General features: G+C 41.9%; 5 protein-coding genes across 10 annotated transcripts in view; 3 read left to right on the top strand and 2 right to left on the bottom strand.

Moving 5' to 3' along the window:
- Nucleotides 1-10,724, top strand: part of LOC6641409 (protein sprint) — an 80,946-nt gene extending 70,222 nt beyond the window's left edge. For 5 of the 6 annotated variants that reach the window (XM_023175374.2, XM_002064280.4, XM_023175376.2 and 2 more), the window contains 5 exons: nucleotides 1,996-3,526; nucleotides 3,597-4,643; nucleotides 4,711-4,977; nucleotides 9,062-9,888; nucleotides 9,947-10,724. In XM_023175374.2, the coding sequence (XP_023031142.2) occupies nucleotides 1,996-3,526; nucleotides 3,597-4,643; nucleotides 4,711-4,977; nucleotides 9,062-9,888; nucleotides 9,947-10,315 (4,041 nt within the window). In that variant the 3' untranslated portion in view covers nucleotides 10,316-10,724. Of the gene's footprint in view, nucleotides 1-1,995; nucleotides 3,527-3,596; nucleotides 4,644-4,710; nucleotides 4,978-7,566; nucleotides 8,924-9,061; nucleotides 9,889-9,946 lie in introns of those variants that run through there. The other variant, XM_015178590.3, reaches the window with a different exon arrangement.
- Nucleotides 10,725-11,930: 1,206 nt separating this feature from the next.
- On the bottom strand, nucleotides 11,931-13,176 carry LOC6641408. Its single transcript, XM_002064279.4, has 2 exons — nucleotides 13,031-13,176; nucleotides 11,931-12,943 (listed from the first exon to the last, which is right to left on the bottom strand). The coding sequence occupies exons 1-2, from the start codon at nucleotides 13,044-13,046 to the stop codon at nucleotides 12,255-12,257; spliced, it is 705 nt and encodes a 234-aa protein (XP_002064315.1). The 5' UTR covers nucleotides 13,047-13,176; the 3' UTR covers nucleotides 11,931-12,254.
- Nucleotides 13,177-14,102: 926 nt separating this feature from the next.
- On the bottom strand, nucleotides 14,103-18,231 carry LOC6641407 (serine/threonine-protein phosphatase 4 regulatory subunit 2). The gene is made up of 4 exons (XM_002064278.4): nucleotides 18,101-18,231; nucleotides 17,094-17,422; nucleotides 16,593-16,781; nucleotides 14,103-16,529 (listed from the first exon to the last, which is right to left on the bottom strand). Exons 2-4 carry the CDS (start codon nucleotides 17,308-17,310, stop codon nucleotides 14,794-14,796), a joined length of 2,142 nt encoding a protein of 713 aa, XP_002064314.1. The 5' UTR covers nucleotides 17,311-17,422; nucleotides 18,101-18,231; the 3' UTR covers nucleotides 14,103-14,793.
- A 170-nt stretch (nucleotides 18,232-18,401) lies between these two features.
- LOC6641406 (dnaJ protein homolog 1) lies at nucleotides 18,402-19,671 on the top strand. The gene has a single exon (XM_002064277.4). The coding sequence runs from the start codon at nucleotides 18,561-18,563 to the stop codon at nucleotides 19,551-19,553; it is 993 nt and encodes a 330-aa protein (XP_002064313.1). The 5' UTR covers nucleotides 18,402-18,560; the 3' UTR covers nucleotides 19,554-19,671.
- Nucleotides 19,672-20,047: 376 nt separating this feature from the next.
- On the top strand, nucleotides 20,048-20,606 carry LOC6641405. Its single transcript, XM_002064276.4, has 3 exons — nucleotides 20,048-20,134; nucleotides 20,204-20,279; nucleotides 20,386-20,606. The coding sequence occupies exons 2-3, from the start codon at nucleotides 20,205-20,207 to the stop codon at nucleotides 20,455-20,457; spliced, it is 147 nt and encodes a 48-aa protein (XP_002064312.1). The 5' UTR covers nucleotides 20,048-20,134; nucleotide 20,204; the 3' UTR covers nucleotides 20,458-20,606.
- The last annotated feature ends 2,320 nt before the right edge of the window (nucleotides 20,607-22,926 follow it).

Raw genomic sequence — 22,926 nt, 5'->3', positions numbered from 1 at the left:
ATTGAAACTGTGTAAGTTCCTTCAGACTGAAGGAGAATAAAAGCAGACGGCGGCTAAAAATGCAAAAAACGAGGAGGAGGAGTCTGAAGAATGCAAATTTCATGACATTTCCCTTTAACTATATATGTATATAAACAATCAGAATAGATCGAACAATGCCAAAGGTTAGATATATATATATGTATATTTAATTTTGTATGTAACGCCTTTTTATTGTTCGATTTCGCCAAATTTGTCAATGGGACCATAAAATGCAGACTTTTCTCATTCTCAGTGAGAAGAAATGTGTGTGTGTGTGTGTGTGTGTGAGGGCAGACATCCTTGGGCATCCTTTTGTGCAGTTTTCCTTGCCTTTGACTTTTTCTTTGCTTCGTTCGTTCGACTTGGCATTTTTACGCTCGACTTTTGTCCATTCTCCTCTTGTCGTAAATTGCATTTCCGTGACGGAGACAAGCGGGGAAAACCCGCCCTCGTCCCCGCCAGCTTGGACACTGCAGGACTCATGCCTTTTCACATTTGTGTGACCACATTATTAAATCAGTATAAAAATACTCGGCGAATGTCTCGTTTAAACAAAGTCTTTTGGGTTTTAGTCCTCGCTGCAGCTAAATCAAATAAACGTAAACCCTCGAACCATTAGCCCCCCCTCCCCCCCCCCCTCCCTTCTGCATCATTCCATTTCCCTCGTTTTTGGGCTTCCATCTATTTCATTTCTCTCCTTTTTTCTTGTTTTTTATTTTATCATCTTCGTTTCTTCTTCAAAAACTGCTTATTGAAAATTGTGTGCTCAACTTGCACAGAAATCATAAACAACGCCGCAGGGCGTCTTCATAGTACAATCCACACACCCCAACCCCAACCCTAAACACCGTGCTCCCTTCCCTCTACAGTTGGCATTTGGTTCAAAAATGGCTGCGATGGAGGGGGGAGGCGGGTTCACGAAATTATATATATACCCCAAAATATAATTGCATGCTTTTAGGGTTGCTTCTATAAAATTGAAAAGCATACACAATAGAATATGACGAAGAATGAGAGTGAGAGAGGGAGCTAGGGTGTGAGGGTGTGAGGGAGAAGGGAGAACAGAGTGCGGTATATACACGCACTTAAAATCGTTTTCTTTTTTGCTTAGGTAAAACGATTTCGCTTGAATCTCATCAATGGTTCATAAAACATAATGAAATTGTTATGAGCCTTAGAATATATGAATATATATATGTCGGAGTCGAAGGTTGTCAATGGCTAGCAACCAGCTATTAACTTAGAGAGATCTCTAGAGAGAGAGAAAGAGAGACAGTAAGCGATACGCCCTTGTCTTTGCACTTTTGTTGCAGTGTTTGACTGATAAGCAAAATGTCAGCCCAAAATACACGTAGATATAATCTAAATCTCTTTTAAATGCAACCAACTTACTTTAATCTCATAAACACTTTTAATCCCAAACTCTGACTCGTGCAAACACAAAAGAAAGTAAAACCCACTGATTTAGATAATTGTAAAAAGAATCAAAAATATATATATTCTTTGCCTATGAACAACATTTTAACTTAAACAACTTGTGATAAATTAAATACAATTGATAAGAAAACTCAAGCTCTCAGATTACGATCTAAAGACTTGGTGAAGCAGGAGAAATAAGTAGAAAAAAAACAAAATTCATTCTTTTTACTTGCACTCATTATGAAAAGTTTTCAAGGCGATTAGTGAAACGCAGGACTTTCCCCCCCCCCCCCCCCCCCCCCCACTCTTTGTCTGCATTGTTCCATAGCCACTTGACCAATCTTCTCCTGCCGCTGCTGCTCTCTTTTCTTTGCCTCTTGTTGTCGCAGCGTCTGTAAAGTTTTCGTCGTCATCGTCGGTTGCATAGAATAATAATTTATCATTTTTTGCTGTTTAGAGTCATAAAATTTATGGGAGCATTTTTAACGCCACATTTAACGCGTGAATCCGCCTTGACTTATCTCCATTTTTTTTCTCCTTCTTCTTTTTTTACAGACCTTCATAGTGCGGGGCTCAAGTCAACCAAATACAATGGCCGTATCGGTTAGATTGCCCCAGGACACGGGTCCCTATATAGAACATTATCTCATTCAATCGCAGGACAATGTCTTGAGTTTGGAGAGTTCACGTTTCAAATTTGGTTCGATTCCGGCTCTAATTGCCCACTATGCTCAATGCTGCGACGAATTGCCAGTGCAATTGATGTTGCCGCGGGTTCTGCGTGAGGCAAACAATCGCAAGAAGCTCTCCTCGCTGGCTCTATTGGGTCAGGAGTTTTGGAGCTATGCCAGTAGCCCGGCTGTGTTGGGTGGTGGTCCGCCTCTAATAGGGGGAGGAGCAGCAACTACAAAGGGTGGGGCAACTCAAATTGATCAACAGCTACTGCTGGATGCCAAATCCCCATTATCGCTAACAGAGACAAGTGGCTTGGGCACAGCGACCTTTTTCAGTGAGCATCCCCAGCAGAAGGAACAGAAACAACAACAACCGCAGCAGCAGCAACAACAATCTGCTGGAGGTATTGCAAATTATTATCCAACACCCAGTCCAAGTATTTTTAGTCCCACTGGAAGTGGTCAACTGATGGGTTTCTTCAGTCAAGCGGGCACTCCATCGGATACTACATCGAGCATGAGTTCATTCTCAACCAGTGGAGTCGGCGGTGCCATCAATAGTGCTGGACAGCATTTGCAATTGCTTAGCCCCAATTCGGTGGATTCGGTTATATTGACCATGTCGTCGCCGACTATGGAAACTCTGCCCTCATCGAATAGCAATCTAATGGAAGCCCAACCATTAGCCAATCCCAATCCCAATCTGAGCACTTTCAAGACCAATGGTGCCAATGGTGGTGAGGCTGGCCCTGAGCAGATCTTGCAGCGCTCTCAGCGTCCAAAGCCGCCGAATACATTGAACTTGAAGCCACCGGCACCACCGTTGCGTTGGTCGAAGCCACATTCACCAGATCAAATGTCTAGCAATTTCACGGTGACCACCACCGTGACCTTTTCCATGGAGAACAATGGTGGTCAGGCGAATGCAACTCCCAATGCAAATCCGCCACAATTTGTGGAGGTGACAACGCCAGCCTCGAGTAATCCCTTCAATGCCCTGCTCAATGGGCAATCGAGCACGTTCCAGACATTTGCCAAGCGTCTGTCACCGGAGGGGGAATGCAAGGATACCATCTCATCGCAGGGCTCCTCCTCGACGGACAGTCGCTGGCAATCGAGTCAACGTAAAATCCTATCACCCCTCACCCCATCTGGCAGCACCAGCAATACCAACAGCAAATCGCGCAAGTCACGTGCCCGCAAGGAGTCGCAACACTATCAGGAATCTGATATACTGGAGAGTCCTCAACTGCAATACTGTGCCAGCGCCTTGAGCGACAAGATCAGTGACTACGAGGATGTGTGGTCACATGATCCCAGCGACAGGGCCACACTGTTGACCAGTTTCAAGCCCTCGCTGGAGACAGTTGGCGGCGTGATGAATCGTCGTCCCGATTTGTTGGCCGAGACACGTGAGTACCCAATCAATCCAATCCAATTCAGGTCCAATCAGGGGGAAATTTATATGTATTTTTCTTGCAGCTGGCACTCTGACTCCGAGCGAGGAGCAGCAAATGGATGGTCAACAGCAGCTAATGCAATTCTCTGCCGATGCCCAGCCACGATCCCGGGCTGGCCTACTCTTGCCAATCTCCCATCATAGTAATCCACAACCGACTGAGTCGTCGCAGGACGATGGAGGCGACACAACACCCACCGCTGCCCAGACGCCGGGTTCGCGCAGCAAACAGGGCAGTCCGTTCTATGCCGAACCGGCGGATGCACTGCGTCAGGCTGGCCTGACCAATGCCGCTGCGGCCATATTGAGGCGACAGCAGCGCAATCAATTGCTACCCGCCACCCAAAGGCATTCGGAGCCCCTGAAGGGTGGTCTGGCGGCAGCGGCCAGCGGCTCACCCTTGCTCCTGCCCGCGGAGCTGGAGAAGTTGGCTGCTGGCAGTCTGGATGAGTTGAAACAGAAACCGAATCAAAAGCCCCAGGCCAACAAGAGGCCACGCAATCGTTTCGAGAACTGGCAATTGGATAGCAGTTGGGAGTTCATGGCCAAGCAGCAACAGGAGACGACGAGTCGCCCCTTTGACTATGAGACGACCAAGATTGCCAACGATTGGCAGCAAATGGAGAAGGAGAACTCTTTGGGCCGCGATCGCAGCGAGAGTGGCAAGAAGAGACCCCTGACTGTACATCAGATTATATTGAAGCATTTGCCCGATCTAAATCTACCCGAATTGGTGCGTTGTTCAACGCCGCCGACAACTGGAACTGGAACGGCGACAGCCACACAAATGCCACTCCAGGAGAAGACACTGACGGGCACGGGACCCATTGGATTGGGTCTGGGCATGGGCATGGGTCTTGGTCTCAGTGATGGTGGTGGCAGTCAAAAGTCATTTCAAAGCCAAAGTAATGGCTGTCGTCTATCCGCCTATGACAATGTGGAACGTAACTGTGCGGCGGCATTCTGCCAGACATATTACGGTGGCATTGATTCTGCCCAATCCGATGATGGTACCGTCTTCTCTGAGCCCTGGGACTCTACCCAATGGGATTCATTTATGCCCCAAGATGGTAAGTGTCCCCACCCACTAAGATTCTCCTCCTCCAAGAGGTTATCCTTTCTTGTGTTTCTTTGCAGATGCCACCATCAATTCGGATACAATTCATTTATCAAAATGTCGACCCGCTTTATCGGAGGATGATACCATTATTGAGGAATACAGCAGCACCAAAGATGGCAGCCAGAGTGGACAAGATACACTGAAGGCTAATAAGAATGGCGGTAGCCAAACGATTAACAACAACAGCAACAACAACAATAATAATAATGCCAAGCAATCAAACAATCGCCCCAAAGTGGCGACCATTGTACGCAATCCGAGCATGAGGGATCGTGAAGTTCTATGTAAGTATTGAAAAATAATATCAACTATTTCTCGGAAATCTCCAACCCCAACAACTTGTTTAGTTGAACACCTGCAATGAGCAAACAAAGTGATAAAAAAACCAGAGGGCCGGGGCTAACTTCAACCGCGTCAAAGTTTGTATACCCTTGCAACTTTTTTGCTAACTCTTTCCTTACCTATAGCCATCAAAGTGGAAAAACGTTTTTTCAAAAAAGGCTAACGTTTGCGAAAGAACGGGCTACAATCTTAGCCTAGGAAATAACGAAGCTATTGATCAAAGTCACTGTTTTCCACCGATCGTTCCTATAGGAGCTATGGGATATAGTAACCCGATATTTATCAAATTTGGTACAGTCATTAATAGAGATATTAAACTAACAAATGTTTAATTTGAAAGCAATCGCGTCAAAAGTAACGAAGTTATTGACAAAAGTCACTGTTTTTGACCGATCGTTCCTATGGGAGCTATATGATATAGTCACCCGATCTTGATCAAATTTGGCATAGTCGCTTATATGTATAATTAACTCACCAATATTAAATTTCATGACAATAGCTCAGAAAAGAACGAAGTTATTAAGAAAAATCACTGTTCGTGACTTTGCCATTTGTATGGGAGCTATGTGATATAGTGATCCGATCCGGCTGAATCCGAGATATACAACGCCTGCAGTATATACAAGCCTACATGCAAAATTTCAGCTCTGTAGCTCTTACGTCTAGGAGGAGATCGCGTCGATCCAGACGGACGACGGACAGACGGACGGACGGACGGACATGGCTATTTGAACTCGTCTCGTCGTGCTGATCAAGAATATATATATTTTATATGGTCGGAGATGCTTCCTTCTATGCGTTGCACACTTCTGACCAAAATTAATATACCCTTTTTGCAAGGGTATAAAAGAAAGAAAAACATATTAGTTCATTCCGAATTTGGACGATAAGGCGGAACAGGTATAATGATTTGGGCACCTGAATGAGATGGTGACCCCTACTTGAATTAGGGTTAAAGGTCAATAAGAAATGGGATGGCTAGGTAGATCGGGGAATTTGACCCTTGATCCAATGAAGGTTTTTCCTAGTCGATCTCGGTCGTCGTCGTCGGCGTCATCATGGCATCCGTAATCGCCGCCTCCTGCCTGCTGCAATCTCTGTCTATTGTTGCATCATACATACCAGAGCCAGAGAGCTCCAGGGCCGCCACGGATGAAAAAATAGCACGAGCGACCGACATTCGTCATCGATTGATAGATCGATTGAGTGCACGGGTTTGCCATCGGAGGAAAATACGAAACCAATGGGGGAGAAAAAAAAACCAACAACAACAACAAAAAACTATGAAAAGAGAAAACAAAACAAAGCCAAGTGTTTTGGCTTATCGTCTACGACAACTACACACACACACACACACACTCATACACATGCGCTTTAACTGCATCTGCGTGTGCCGCTGATTATCACTGCTCGCCACGCCGATCCTCTTGGTGTGTGTGTGTGTGTGTGTAGTGTATATAGAGAGTCTACTACAAAAAGCCTTGCCGAAACTTATCTGCCGCGCAACATACTGCAATTTCTGCGTCGCAGTTTTTTTGATAAGTTTATAGTTAGATGAAAAGAGATGACAGCGAGAGAGAGGGAGAGAGAGCTAGAGTACGACTCTTTGCTCGCACTTTGGAATGTAAACCAAGCAAGGCAATGATCCCCTCCACTTCTCCATCCATCATGCCCATCTCTCGATGCCTCTGGCGGCGTCTCAATGGGATGCGTAATGTTTGATTTGTGACTCGATTGACGATGTGACGGATGGATAGACGGATAGACGGATAGATGGTTGGTTGGATGGGGGGAGGGGGGGACTATCGGACTGGTTAACTTTCAAATTCTTATTTGAGGTCAGTGTAAATGCATATACGACAGACAGACAACAAAGGGCTAACGTCTGTATGTACATAGTTTATTTTTGGGTCTGCAAACATTTGCCAAAGACTCTTCGACGTAGTAAAAACTTAATCTTTATTGATAAGCCCTAGCGAGAGAGGGAGAGAGATTGTCTGAAGCGTAATGAAGGATTCCCGGAATGAAGGAAACTCAGCCTTGCTGAGCGTATTGCGCAGTCTCATTAAGTCTGACAATCATCTAATCAATATAACGCGTCAGAGAGGGACTGAGATGCGGAAACCACACAACTTTCGTACCTGACATTTTATTTGAACTACCTGACCCAAATATGAATGTAGGTAACCATCCACCCACCCATCCACCACTTGTCCTCTCAATCGCTTCATTTTGCGCAACTGTACCTGAGTTAGTTAAGTAGGGAGTAAAACCCCTAGAAACCCAAATAGGGAATTTCCGCGCATTTTGCATTTTCCGTGGGATGTACCTGACCGAATTGGGTCATCGGAAAGAGGCTTAGGAGAGACAGCCAAATCCAGGTCAAGCTGACTTGACTGAATCAGTTTTTAGTTTTGCTATCTTTTGTTTCAATGCAAAATGCAGGGCAGAGCAGTCAGCGTCGCTGTTGCTGTCGCTGTCGCTGCCTCTGCCGCTGCTGCCTTATAAACTAATGCATCACAAGTTGAGAATTAGTTTTGTCTGAAACGCCTTAACAGCTGGTAGTTCGTAGACGATCGACGATTGTGACGTCGCGCGACGAAACTAGTCAGAGAAAGAGAGACCTCGAGAGAGAGAGAACAACGAAACTCTCGTTAAATTTAAAAGCCAAACGAAACGCTATTGATATATAGATATCAACATCGCCGCCGTTCAAGGATTGCGTGTGCCGATGAGAAATCTTCGCTTTCGTCAATTCGTATTGGCTGGCAAAAATCGCTACAGAATCTACCATGAGTTGGTTCAAAAAATCGTCGCACGCTCACCACGTGAACCGCCGTCCATCACCGTCCAGCCCACCAGCCACGCCACCCACCCACGCATCATCACTTTTAAGCATCAACGATGATTCGAATATATCGAGAAAATCATTGAATAGCCTTAGCGAAGAGAGCATTGAACGCTTGGATCCCGAGGAATTCTTTCACGATCCTGAACATGTCAGACATTACAAAGAGGAGGCGAAATTCCTAAGTATTATGTCCGAATGGGAGATTATTGAGCATCCGCCGCAAGAGAATTATTTCTCGGCTGATTTCGAAGAGGAATTACTTCACCAACGTACAGCCATCAATTGTCCAGTGATTGAAATGCCTTTGGCGGTGACACAGTTGACGGATTTAAAGCTAAAGCCGCGTCGTAAACGGAAATTTCTAGATCTGTTTTTAATGGATAACATACAGACTGGCATTGCTTTGCCCATGAGTCACTATCATCAACAGCAGCACGAGCAGCAGCAGCAACTGCAACAGCTGCAACTGCAATCGACAATCACAATGGGCAATGGCAATGGATCACCAACGATGGGACATCATGCTCTCAGTAAGAAATCGAAATACACGAGCAGCAGTTTATCAAGCATATCGAGCTCTTCAAATGGTGGTGGTGGTGGTTCCACCTGCCCACAGCAGGTGATCAAAGACTGTCGTATTAATCGAAAGCAACTTAAGACTGAAGCCTTGGCCAACTCGATAATGGGGGCCATTGGCAAGTGCCCCAGCCGCGAAGATGGCAGCGGAAGCTGCTCGGGAGAAGGAATCACCACGATGTCAATCGTTGATAGCTGCCATCCTGGTGAGCTTAATACCTGTGATCATTATGATATCAAGCAATTCTTTCATCTGGATGAGCAGGGCAACATTCTATTGAACATGACGCACATTGTGGAGTATCGGGCCTGGGGCATGTCCCTGCAATCTCAGAACTTGCGCCAATATCGACGCTATCGACGTGGCTGTGAGTGTGCCGATGAGGATTGTGCGATTCGTCCGTATGGATGCTGTTATGTATTGCGTCGCCTAATGAGGCTATTGACCAATATAATGTGTGGTAAGATCAAACGACATAAACTCCAACTGGGATATGGATGAGAGTGAGCATAGTGGGCGAGTGGTGGGGGAATGGAGGGGGTGAATGGATATTACAAACGATTGCTTTAACATTTTCCATGTCTTTCTTTATTTGCAGGTCACCCACGCAACAAAATGAACATCCAAAGCTGCGGACCCGGTGACTCTTTGCGAGCATATACCCTTCAATTGGCCCAGGATCCAAGTTCGACATTCGCACGGCAAATTGAGAATTTCATTTGCTGCACCAAGGAGTCACGTGAGGCAGCACCCCAGGTGATAATGCGGAATATGCGTCAATTTATGAGCGGCATGAAGAATTATCTGGTTAAACATGGCGAGGGTAAATTCCATTCCGAGCTGGAGACAGCGCGCGCCCGCCTCAAGGCCGATGAGTTTCTCAATCTGGACGCCATGCTGGAGACGGTGATGCATCAGTTGGTGGTGTTGCCCCTGCGGGAGCATCTCTATGGCATCTTTGTCGACTATTACAAGCGCAGCGAGGACATTCAACTGTTGGCCCAGAATGTACGCTATGCATGCGAACGGGACGCTGCCGATTTTGGAATACGGCCAACTGTGACACCGCCCTCCGTATCGGCATTGCGTCTGATATCGAATCTACTGTGGCGCCTGCAGGAAGCTGAACTTCCTCTCGATAAATTGGAACTATTCCTTTGCGTCATCTCGACCGTGTTCGATGCCACTGGCTGTCCACGTGGCCAGCAACTGGGTGCCGACGATTTCCTGCCCGTTCTGGTCTATGTGGTGGCCAAATGTGGATTTGTGGGTGCTGAAATCGAAGCGGAATTCATGTGGGGACTGCTCCAGCCGACATTGCTGAATGGTGAACCTGGCTACTATCTAACCGCCCTCTGCAGTGCCGTGCAGGTGCTCAAGACCTTTATGGCCTCGGAGGGAGAAAGCGGCAGCGGCTCATTGGACGTAAGTTATTGAGATTCCTTTCTGAAATTTATTTAACTTCTCACTTTTTCTTTTCCAGTGGCGTTCAAGCTGTCTGCCCGCTTGCTCCAGTGTCCTGCGCGTCATTATACCCGACGAATGTAATGGCTCACTACAGACACGAACACTGCCCGTGCGACCACATACCACCACTCGGGAGGTATGCCGGATAATAGCCCATAAGGCACGCATCACCAATCCCCAGGACTATGCCCTCTTCAAGCTTGTCGATGGCGAGGAGACGCTGCTCACCGATGCCGAATGCCCGCAGGATGCCCGACTGGCGGCCAAGGGCAAGCATTGCATGCTCGCCTACAAGAGGATCGATGCGAAAATCGCCTGGCCCACAACAGCCACACAAACGGCGACACAGTCAGCCGGCGGCGTTGGCCATTCCAATGGCCATTGACTGCTAAATCGATCGAATTCCCCCGCCCATCTTGCTCACCCCATGAATCAGCCAATCAATCAATCACTCACTCACTCACTCACTCACTAATTAACCAATCCTCAAGCATATTTGATTAATAATTTATTATTATTACATTAAAATATACTTAGTAGCTTGTAAGTAACGCTAAAAACAAAAAACAAAAACAAAAATCAAACATCTAATGTGTACTAAAACAACAGTATTTGTGTTAAGAGCCGTCTAATATGTTTTTTCTTTTCTTTTCCATTTTTGAGTTTGAGTTTTCTATTTTTTTTTTTCTAAAATTAAATTACTATTAATATTATTATTATTATTATTATTATAATTATAATTATGGCAAATCCAAAATATATAAACTATATACGAATTATACAATAACATTAAATTTATATGCGATTTCATATATATGTATACATAAACTTTAGCAAGTAGCACAAAAAACATCTCTGGAGACCAAGAAGAACAACACACACACACACACACACACACACACACACACCAGGCTCAAACACAACAAACAGTCAATCAATCAATTCATTTTAATCAAAGGCATTTATTGGAATCTTTTCATCAAACCAATAGATTTATATACATATATGCAACATAAAAGTATAAAAAAAGGAATCTGATATGCATATAATATATACATTCATATATACATACATATATATACATATATAGATATATATATACCCTGGCAATTCTCTGCGGCAACGAATCCTAACACTCCATCTTTTTGTCTAAAGTCTGCTGTCACTTTACCACATTTAACCACATATATATATGAAGCTGACAAATGCCCGATTTCAGTTGAGTTTTAAATAGAACATAATGTAACGAATGCAAGGGTATTCAAAAACGGTGGCACTGCCAAAGTTAGTCTGTTTTTTTTTTTTTTTCATCATCTTCTTTGTATACCTTGTATTATATATGGACAAGTAATCGCATAGAAAACAACAACAACAACAACAAATAAATAACCAAAATACAACAAAATAAAATTATTAAAAAACAAAATGTATTTTTGTATTCATTTTTGAGAATAGTCAACAAAATTAAGTCAAAGAAATTTTCAGATTAAAAAAAATTGAAGAAGCATCGAGTAACAAAATAAAACTTTTTTATTTTTGGACTATCGTTTGCAAAACAAATGAAGGATTTCGTTTCACCTATAGAGGGTTAAAGATATTTTGAAATAAAGTTTATGTAGCATACTTCTGGGGGGGGGGGCAATTAAAAATTCGGTGGAAAAATCACAACTACCCTGTTAGCATTTGAAAGATTTTTTCAACAGAAATCTCTCTGAGTCTGTTTTGAAGCCTCTTGGTAAAATTTTGATTTATATAAAGCAAAACAACAAAAAGTCAATCGCCATTTATGTTAAAAAATATGAGTCTAAAGAGAGTCGAAACTGATTAAAAGAAAGGGATGCTCTATGATCAAGAATTGAGGTTATTCATTTTATTCAAAAAAGGATTTCAAATAGATTCCATCCCATTCATTTTTTTCAAGCCCATTTCTATAAAAGTTGGTATTATTTTTGGGTGTCACAATTAATCAATTTTAATTTTAACAAATAAAACGCACTCAATCGACATAAGACATTTAACAATTTTAATTTAGAATAAACATTGTAGTCACACGATTTGAATTGTGTTTGTTTTGTAAAACATTTTAACCATTTGAGGCGATTGTTTCCAAAGTTTGTTCGTTATTTCAATGGAATTTGGAAATCGTTTATGCTCCGTTCTTCTCGTGCTCTTTAAATCCGGAGTAACACAAACGAATTTCAGTTTTTAAAAACAAAATAAAGCAAGAAAATGAAACTATTGTATCCATAACTAGTGGGTCAGTGATTTTTGAGGCCGATTTGGAAGGAGTATTGGGGTTGGGGTTGGGATTGGGGTCTTTGAGTTTAGCGGAAGCGTACATGTGAAAAAGTAGTCGGACGTGGTATGCGACTACGTGTCTTGGAGGCCGACGCCTTTGTCGGCAACGAGCTCTTACTGAAACGAATCAGAGCAACCACAACGATATTCATGGCACGACTGCAGCTGCCACTGCAATAAAGATTCTCCAGATAATCACAGTGAGCCCAAAAGCGGCGTTTTTCACGCTCCTGAGCCGACAATAGCGGCATTGACGGATCGGTATGATAATCCGTGAAGATTTCAAACTCCTTCTCCATATAGATGCTAAATTGAGTCATCTCGAAATCCTTTTTGATTAGTTGATTCAGTAATTGAAATCCGTATTTACGGCCACCTGGCAGCTGCTTATCGCTCTTTTCGGCAACCGCCTTGCTTGATAACTTTACTGCCTTTGCGATCTTCGTTACCTTTTTGGCATCCTCAGCTATTTTACGACGGCGTTCCAATTCGGCTTTTTCACGCTGACGTTCAAGTTCCCGCTCCTTTTCCCGTTCCTCCTCCTGTTGCCGCAGCATGGACAATTCATGCAGGTGACGATAGTCATCAATTAGGGACTTACGCTCCAAGGACACCGATGCCAATTCCTCATCAGTGAGCAAATCCAAATTATAGAGCTCAGCCAGCTCGTCATCGCTGAGAGTGCAACAGCCGGCAAATACCAATTTGCGTTTATCTAAATGAGAAAGAGAAAGACAGAGAGAGAGAGAGAGAGAGAGAGATGGCTAAGAGTGGAATAGAATCCTTAAAGTCAGTTCCTTACCCTTAGATGCGTTCATTTTTAGTGCTCGTACAATTTCTATTTATATTTATTATTTACTATTTTATCAACCAAATCAAACTTAACATGTGTAGGGTTGAACGTTAACGCTCCGAATGAGAATCTAGATCTAGTCGGAATACCTATATCACATAAAATACTTGACTACGTAGTTACATTGATTTCATGGCTAGGTTGATATATACATAAATTTGAATGTATTTGAATGTATTTGTTTTTCAAAACACCGCCAACTACAATTGAAAATGGGTGAAAAATTCAACATAGCATTCAGAGAATGAAATGCTATGTGAAAGTCGCCAAAATGTATGCAATAAAAAAAAAATTAACGTAATGCCCGTTTTGTTTCTTATTTCCTAATTTTCTAGATAAAAAATGTTTGCCTAAGTACTTGATATTTGTCAAACAGGTCCTTTTTTCCTCAGCTTAACGAAGGACATTCCAAGTTTTGACAACGTCAGTCAATGCGGCTCAACGATAGCTCAGCTCTCTGCAGGACTACCGAGATGCTCTTTGCACCTAAATAGTCCACGATGATTGGTGTATTATGATATACAAAAATGTCTTCTTATTTTAGCTTCCCAAAGGGCTTTCCAGGATCTATTAGTGTCTACACGTTGGCCAAAGCACATTCTTATTATCTTTTTGGCCATTTTTCTAACTAGTTCCTTCTTACAAACATTCGAGCGATTTTGAAAGGATATTACATGCAGATAGTTAGCCATGATTCTGTGGGAATCAAAAAAGGTATGTCCTGTGGATATTGGTCAACGTCCTGTGGCGATGGCATGGAAAAAACTATCCTTTTTTCGTTTTTAAAGTCTAAAATCCTCATATCCGGCCACAGGACGAAAGCAGTTGGGTGTTTCTAAGATGTCCTTGACGTTCTCTATTGATTAACATAAAAACACAAATGCAACCCCGATCGGTCAATATCCTGCCGATATATGGCTTAAAGGTAATTAATCTACAATCCACTTTTTTGTTTTTTAATACGACTAATTAACATTATTAAGTTTGTTTAGATAATTTATTTATTTTCAATTTTTTTTTTCTTTTTTGTTTGTTTTTTTTCGCATTTTTTGTTTGAAACATTTGTTGCTCAATTCGCTTCTATGTTATAAAATTATATAAATATATAGGAAGTAGGAGATGTGCTTCTCGTATTATAGTCCCCGCAAAAGGAGTTGTTTGTTTGTTCTATAAATATTTAAGTCTTTAAATTACGCAACAACAAAGACAGGGACATGGACCGACCAATGATTACAAATTATCGAGGGTGGAGGCGCGATGGAGGGGCGATTGGGAAGTGTCATTGTGGACGATGTGGAACATAAAAACTGAACAGTAACAGATTTTGTTTTCTTTTTTAGTTGATCGCTGAGTAGAAGCACATGTGACCACGACAGCGTATAGAAGAAGAAGATGGGTGAGATTCTCACCAATGTGAATTGGAAAATTGGCCTTGATGTCCGCGTGTTGTGTGTTATCGAGTGTGATGATCTCTCCTCAGTCATTGTGTTGGGAGGTGGTGGTGTTGGGGATTCACTTAAAACGGTTGACAGATGACGGATGACGGATGTAATGTGACGGTGGGGACGGGGGCATGGGGGAGGAGATGGTGTCTTAATTTATATATTTATATATATATATATGTATATATATGTTTTTTGAATGTTACGATTATTTATCAATAGAGTCGCATACTTGGAATGAGGCGGCGAAGGAGTTTTACTGATGGAATTTTACTGATCCATCACCTCCTGGCTGGTGTCGTCGACCTCCATAGCGGCTGGCTCATCTTTGCCAGTAACGCCAGCCTCATCGGTGGCCATTTCGGTGGTGGTGGTTGCGGTGGTTTGAGCTCCAGTTGCTGGGGTCTCAGCCATTACCACCTCCTCGTCGACAGCAGCAGCAGCATCAGCGGTTGGGGATGAATTCTGGGCGACTTCTTCATCGGCTGGTGTATCCTCCATGGGTTGATCGTTCAGAGCCAAAGTCGGTGGTTCTGGCTGAGCCGATGCTGGGGCTGGGGCTGGGGCTGGAGCTGGTGCAACTGCCACTGGTGCTGGGGTGGTCTCAGTTACCGCAGCTTCGGCAACTGAAGAAGAGGCAGCAGCATCAGCCGCAGCCGGAGCTGCAGCCGCATCACCGCCGCCGACTTCTTTTGTTGGTGATTGTGGAGTGGCGGCCAAGACTTCTGTTGGCTTATCTTCGGTATCAGTGCTTTTAGCACCATCATCACTAGCAGCTTTAATAGCAGTCTTTTGCTCATCGTCCTCCTTCTGTTTCTTTGCGGACTCTTCGGTCACAGCAGCGGTAGCAGCATCGGTAGCAGCCTCCTCCTTGGTTTTCTCCTCTTCTCCTGGTTTTTCGCCAACTTTCTCATCATTGTCCACCACCTTCTTTTGTGGAGACTCAGTCTTTTCAGTAATATTTTTCTTGGATTCAATATTGGTAGCTGCAGTGGCGGCATCAGAAGCAGCAGCTGATTTAGCGGTGGCCTCTTCGTTGGGTTTGTCACGGGTTGCGGCAACGGCAGCGGCAGCGGCCACAGGCTTTTCCTCACCAACTGGCTTGGCCTCGGAGGCGTCAACCGCCGACTTCTTCTCCTGATCTGCAGTTTTAATTATCTCTTCCTCAGTCTTAGTCTTAGTTGTTTCCTTTTGAACCTGCTCTGCAGATGGAGCATCTTCTTTGGCAGCAGCGGCGGCGGCGGCGGCGGCCACCACCAATTTTGTATTCTTATTCTTGCTTTCATCCTGCTGGTCCTGCTCCCCTTCTGGCTTGGCTGATTTTTCATCCTCCTCAATCTCTTGCTTTTCAATAATTTTCTCTTGGTCTGGTGGCGACTTTGCCTCAGTGTCATTAGATTTGGTCTTCTTCTCTTGGTCGTCTTCATCGTTTGACTGTTTCACATCTTCGTCAGCTTTTGGAGCATCTTCTTCAGCTGTTGGGCTATCTGGAGCAGGGATCTCCTCTTTGTCAACATGCTCTTTAAGCTGCTTTCCGGCTAGCTTCAACTCATCACCACCTTCAACCTCCTCATCGGGCTCGGCAATTTCAGGCAGCTCCTGGCGAGGGCGAGCATCAACCTCGTCGTCGTTGTTATCATTGCCATTCTTAGACTTGACATCATTGCCAGCTGCAGTGGCAGCAGAAGCATCACCTGCAGAAGCCGCCGCTGTGGCATCTGATCCACGCTCCTCATCATCGTTCACATCAAGCTTGGCCTTCTTAGCCTTAGGCAGTTCACCCTCATCTGGAAGAGTACGTCGGCAAGGTGACATGACGGCAGTTCTACCAGCTCCAGCACCACTCGAGTTCTCTTCGCCAGCATTGCCATTATTGAAGAGATTCTCATTCTCCATTTCAATATCAATATTAACCTCCAACGAGAGATCCCCATTGACAACTGAGTCTAAGGAGTCACCGTTTTCGCTCTCTGTGCGCTTGCGACCTGGATCAACAGTGCTGACAACTGCAAGGAGGCATAAATTTGAAACAATTAAATCAACAAATCCTCAAATGCAGTGAGACTTACCCAATATGTTCTTCTCCAGAGCGCGCATAAACTTATCAATGCGTGAATATTGCTTCCGGGGATCAATAAGGAGCTCACACAAACGCTGCACTGTAAATGGAGCTGCATTGAACAGATCCAAGCGTTCAAGAAGTGATGACTTCATGGTCTCATAGTTAAATGGGTCCACGTTCGGATAGTTGGGAATTTCTAATTGAAATAGACAGAGAAAGAGATAGTCAGAAAGAGTAAGCAAAACGTATGCATTTCAAAAGAGAACGAGAAGGAAGGAGAGAAAATAAACAAACATAGCAAAAAACATATCCTTTTCCAAGTACTTTTTTTGTTCTAAAGAACTATCTAGTTGGTCTACAAGACGGATGACGGATATCATCACATATACATATATGCATATGTAAAGGAAAAATCTTTAAAGCTTACAAGAACTTCCATGGATTTTTGATCATACAATTGCATTTTCCTTCTCATTTTTTTTTATAAAATTATTAAAAAATATTTTACCCTCCAACAGTGGTGAATCCTCGTTGAAATTCTTTATCACATTTATTAACTTTTCACGAAACAAATGCTTCAGGGTGGACCACTTGTAGATAGTATCACCGGTTTTGGCCACATACTGAAGATAATCCTCCAGCTCCTTGGGTATCTCCTTTTGCTTGAGACGTGTGTAACGCTCCAAAATCTGTAAAACTTCGTCAGCATTCTCCATGGTGAACATCTTTTCTTAGCTCTCTCTTTCTCTCTCGTTCTTTTTGTCTCTGTCTTTTTGCTCTCAAAAGCAACGATAGATGCGGTGCGGTAAGGGGGGGTACGACGGGTGCGCGGATGAGCTACAACGAAAAATTTTCATAAGAAAAACCGGCCACAAACACCATCAAAAAAAAAAAAAAAAGAGATTAAAAAGAAAAAAATTAAGTATGTAACTAAAACTAACTGAAACGGACTCACACTCCTCTCTTCTACACGACTCCAAGGTGCAAAGGTATGCGTCGTCGAGAATTGGCAAAAGAGGAGGACAGAAGGAGGTGGCAAACGATTCGGAGAGACGACACCGAGAGACCTGACCGGACCGGACCGGACTGATCCAATGAGAGAGCAATTCAAATGAGTTGCTGGCTGCTGCTGCTGCTTGGTGGAGGATTCGGATTCGGTTAACAAAAACAAAAAGAGACACGAAAAAAGCAACAATAAAAACTAGTTATTTTTTCATGTGTATGCGTGCGTTTTTGCATGTATGTATGTATGTGTGTGTGTGTCTGCAGCTGCAACTGAACTTTTGTTGTTGCCATGCTCCCCTGCGCCTGTGCCAGACAAACGGACAGACAAATGCACGGGACGGGATAGAAACCAAAACCTAAGGCAACACAGCTCGCTGCAGCCTCTGCAAGCGAACCCGGCACCGCCGGCGCCGCCCCCGCAAATGCCGGCTTATTTTTTTGCACAAAATACTTTCATGTTAATACGAGCTGTATTTAAAAATTAAATAAATCATTTGTTTTATGACTTACCTGCTCAATTAAGTGCTTTCTTTTCACAACTTTATTCTTTTTTTTTTTTCTTTTTTTTCACTGGCCAAAAATCCAAAACGAAGCGACAAATTCAGTTTTCTCGAAGTTGAGAAGTGAAATAATTTCGCAATTGAAGTGTGACCAAATCACCGAAAACAATTTGACAGTATACAGGGCTGCCAACTGTTCTCAATCAGGAGGGAAAAATCTCTACACAAAAAGCTAAAATGACGGAAAATTCAAATGTTAGCTTTTAGAGGGACGTTATAAAAACAAAAAATTCAATATAAATAAAATGAAATAACTAAGTCGGCAGTCGTTAGCCTGCCTTCAGAAACATACATGCCACTTGTTTACTTATTTGTTTTTTAATTTACCACTCGATTAGATTTTATTTTATTTCGAAGCCGTAAAATCTTGGGTAGGCAACCGCCATTCGATTTCATTCCGACTGGGTAACATGGGCAAGGATTTTTACAAAGTACTCGGCATTAGTCGCAACGCCAAAGAAGATGAGATCAAGAAGGCTTATCGCAAGTTAGCCTTGAAATACCATCCGGATAAAAATAAGTGCGTCCAGGCCGAAGAACAATTCAAGGAAGTGGCTGAGGCATATGAAGTGCTATCGGACAGAAAAAAGCGTGAAGTTTACGACAATTTCGGTGAGGATGGACTTAAGGAGGGTATTCCCGGCCAGCAGAGCGACCACAGTAGCCGGAATGGCAACAGTAACACCTATCAGTTTCATGGTGATCCACGGGCAACATTTGCACAATTTTTTGGTTTTGCCGATCCCTTTACAATGTTGTTCAATGACAATATTGAGGACATTTTCATGCCGGAAAACGAGTTTATACCAGGCCGCGGTCCGGGAGCATCCTTTCGCCGTACAGGATCTCGGCGCATTATCCAAGATTCACCGATTGAGCATGAATTGTTCGTTTCACTCGAAGACATTGACTCCGGCTGTACGAAACGCATGAAAATCTCAAGAATATCTATGGCCTCTGGAGTGCCGCGCAAAGAGGAAAAGGTACTCAATATCGTAATTAAGCCGGGCTGGAAATCGGGCACCAAGATCACTTTCCAGAGAGAGGGTGACCAGATGCCTAATCGCATACCCGCCGACATAGTGTTTATAATACGAGATAAACCGCATCCAATCTTTCGTCGCGACGGAAGCGACCTACAGTATACGGCCCACATCTCGCTGAAACAGGCTCTGTGCGGTGCCTCATTTCAAGTGACCACTTTGCGTGGAGAGAAACTTACCTGTAGCACACTAGGTGAAGTTATCCAGCCGGATACACTAAAAAGTTTTCCTGGACGCGGATTGCCCCACTCCAAAGATAACTCGCGTCGTGGAGCACTGGTTTTGAATTTCGTTATTAAATTTCCAAAGTCACTGCCTAAGGAATTGGCGACTTCATTGGCCGGAATGCTACCCAACTAAAATTGAGTGATATATGAAATAAGGAAAACAAGAAAAAGAAGAACCATGCAAATTTATGTCTCACTTTTTCTTTGTAAGCTTATTTGTTGTAGATGATTAAATTGCCGTTTCCCTTTAACGTTGAGTTTTTGTAAATTCATTTTAATTCACTTTCACTAACCGATTTGGCCAGATTACAGTTAAGAGCTTCACACTCTTCGCTTGCATTGGGATCGATGACTCTATGTGCTTCGCCTAGCTGTTCTGGTGGGGTGCGTTTTTAAGGAGAATGCGAATAATGCGTGGGATGTGTGGCATGCGGATGTGATTCCCGCCACAGTTTCGTTTACGATATATTACCGATAACAAAGTGGTACACAATCGGTGCAACCTATCGTAATCGACATTATCGGAGCAAAACCTATCGATTCTCATACCACTTGCAAGTCGATAACAAAATACTGATAAATTATCGTTTTTATTTAACAGCGTTGCCAGCATATAAATGTTACTTCTGGCAACACTATTGTATAACCTTAGGCCGTAAAACTCTTCATCTTAATTTTGTTCTGTAATTCCGCGAGGTACCAAATAACTAGAGCGTAAGTAAAAGATAATAACCTCTGAAGTTTAAATTTTTGCCAACTAAAATCCTTATAAATCACTGATAGAATGGCTGGCGAAGGCGAGAAACTGACCGGCCTGTCAAAGATTTTCAATGGCACCACCATGGCTGGCCGTGCCAATGTAAGTAGTACATGCATAACACTAAAAAATCTTCAGCACCCGAGAATTCCTATTATTTCTAATGCAATATTTTCCATATTCATCTCGGTTCTACTACATGTTGCAGGTGGCCAAGGCAACATATGCTGTGATGGGTCTGGTTATTGCCTACCAAGTGCTGAAGCCCAAGAAGAAGTAGAGCAAATGTTAATGATGTAGATTGGGGCATACACCGCCATCTCCAACATCCCTTATATCACATTGTCATCTAAGGGACTAAAGAGATTTATGATTTAAATGTGTTTAGAGCAAGGAATAAATAAGTTGTACCAACATCAACACATGAAATTTACTGAAATCAATTCCATATTATGTAACATTCAAAAATATCAAGCAGGTTGGCGTCCCTTTTAGACTCCAATTACTCTTTGCAAAACCTATCAATGAAAATATAAATATTGTAGGTATAGTGCAATAGATCTGCCAAAGTAAACATATTGTTCAGCCGCCATATTATTCCCAAAGACTTGTGCATACTGAAAATGTTGGCAATATTTATATCGCGTTTGTGGAATATCTCTCAGAATTTTTCTGAAAATTTACCATAACAGCAAATACATAGATTAAATGAAGTACAATGCGATTTCTCAGGTAAACCATTTCGAAAACTAAACTGGAAAACTTAAGAGGAATATTTGAATCCAATTTCCTGTGGCCAACTTTAAACATAAGCCATGCTACTGCATATACATACTGCACATATTACATGTTACTGCGACACACTAAAGTTAGTTTCCGTTTTTTTTTTTTCGTTTTAATATTTTATTTAAAGTTTTTATTTCATTTCAAACTCGCTTTAGATGTTCCGATTCTCTTCAGTGTTAATGTTTTTCTTTTTTTTTTTATCCGATGTAGAGAAACCACCTCTACTACTTCCTTTTCTTGCTACGCGGCGTTCTCGAACATTTAATTATTTATTTTTATATTTTTTCTTTTGTTTTTTTCATCGAAATATCGAAATTTTAGTATTACTAAAAATTAATTTGAATGAAATTTGAATGTAAAAATGGTTTACACATTTTCGTCTTTTGTTTCCATTTCCTTTGTGTTTGTTTTTTTTTTTGTGATTTGCAGAGAAAAAAAAAACCAAATATGCATTTAAAATATATGTAGGTATAAATTAATTAATGTTTTTTTTTTTTTTTCCTCTTTATATCATTTATCAATTATATATGCTATATAATATACCTTTTACATTGTATTTTGTATTGTGTAATTTAGCAAAGCGTTTGCTTTTCTTTTTATTATTCCGTTTGTTTTAATTTGTTTTGTTAATTATATTAATAACTAAACTTTGCCTGGCATAGCAAAACTTTTTATTTTTCATTTTGTGAGTGAGAGTTTTCCTTTCTTCTTCTTATTAATGTGTCTGTGTGTGTGTGTGTGTGTGTTTGAAAAATTGGAGTTACCATATTTAAGATTTCTGAAGGATTTTCCGTTACTTTTCATATAATATGTATATGTATGTTTTGTTTGTTTTAGCAGCAGCAGCAGTCTAGCAAAAAGTGCGCCTTCTATTGAGGTTTTTTCTTTCCAACTACATTTTTCTTATACTGTTTTGTTTCTTTTCCTCTATATATATATATATATATATATATATATGCATGCTTGTGTATGTATTGGTTGGTAGAGGGAGGGTATTTTCTTTTGTTTAAAATGTTGCTCTATATATATGTATACATATATTGAAATACATATGCAATACATAATCATAATCCTTTGTTTTACAGTTATATAAAATGAATTATACATTGTTTTTTTTTTTCAATTCGATTCTCCTCTCTTTTAAATTGAGCATGAATTTGTTTGGATTTTTCAATATACTGAATAATTGCTGCCAGAGCCCCCCTTCTCCGTTTCCCACCACCCCAACCCTTTTGAGTTTAACGGCAGCGGTCCATGTGCGATTTGCGTTGAACACTCACTGAACGAGACGAGATTTTTGCTTCAAAACTTTACAATATATTGGCTTGTTTTCATTTTTGTAAACTATGTATGTAGTAGTATGTTAGATACACCGATTCGCAAAAACGGCAAATTTGCAATTTGGCGCATCGAAAGAACGAAACGAAAATGAAATGTTCTCAGTTCTGATTCCATAAAATTTTTTCAATAATTTCGTTTCACTTTTGGATAATACTTGACTTTTTTCATAATAAATAAAAAAAAATTACTTAACGCTATTAATCAGAATTGAAAACAGAATCCGGAAACCAATATAATTTCACTTTCAAATTTACAAAGAAGATATAAGAATTTATAAAGAACAAATTAAGCTAATTTTTGAGCTTAAGGTTTAAAAAGAATTTTCAAACACTAACTATTCAAATTTGGATCTTTCGTATAAACTAAGCCATATATGAATTAGCAAAATTAATTATAGCCAAAATCGAATAACTGAATGTACAGGTAGTAGTTCTCATTTGCTCGTTACCTAAACAGAACTGCGAACTCGGTTGAAGTTCAAATATATTGAACAATATACATACATACAAATGTATGTATATAGATAGTTTGAATTGTGACGAATCAAATGTTTTTGTTGTTGCTCCTGTTTTGGTATTCCTTAAACATAAGTTTAAGCAAAAGAAGAAAAAAAACGTATACA

This window comes from Drosophila willistoni (genome assembly GCF_018902025.1).
Source record: "Drosophila willistoni isolate 14030-0811.24 chromosome XL unlocalized genomic scaffold, UCI_dwil_1.1 Seg141, whole genome shotgun sequence".
Lineage (NCBI taxonomy): Eukaryota > Metazoa > Arthropoda > Insecta > Diptera > Drosophilidae > Drosophila > Drosophila willistoni.
This window is presented reverse-complemented; position numbering and strand designations above follow the sequence as displayed.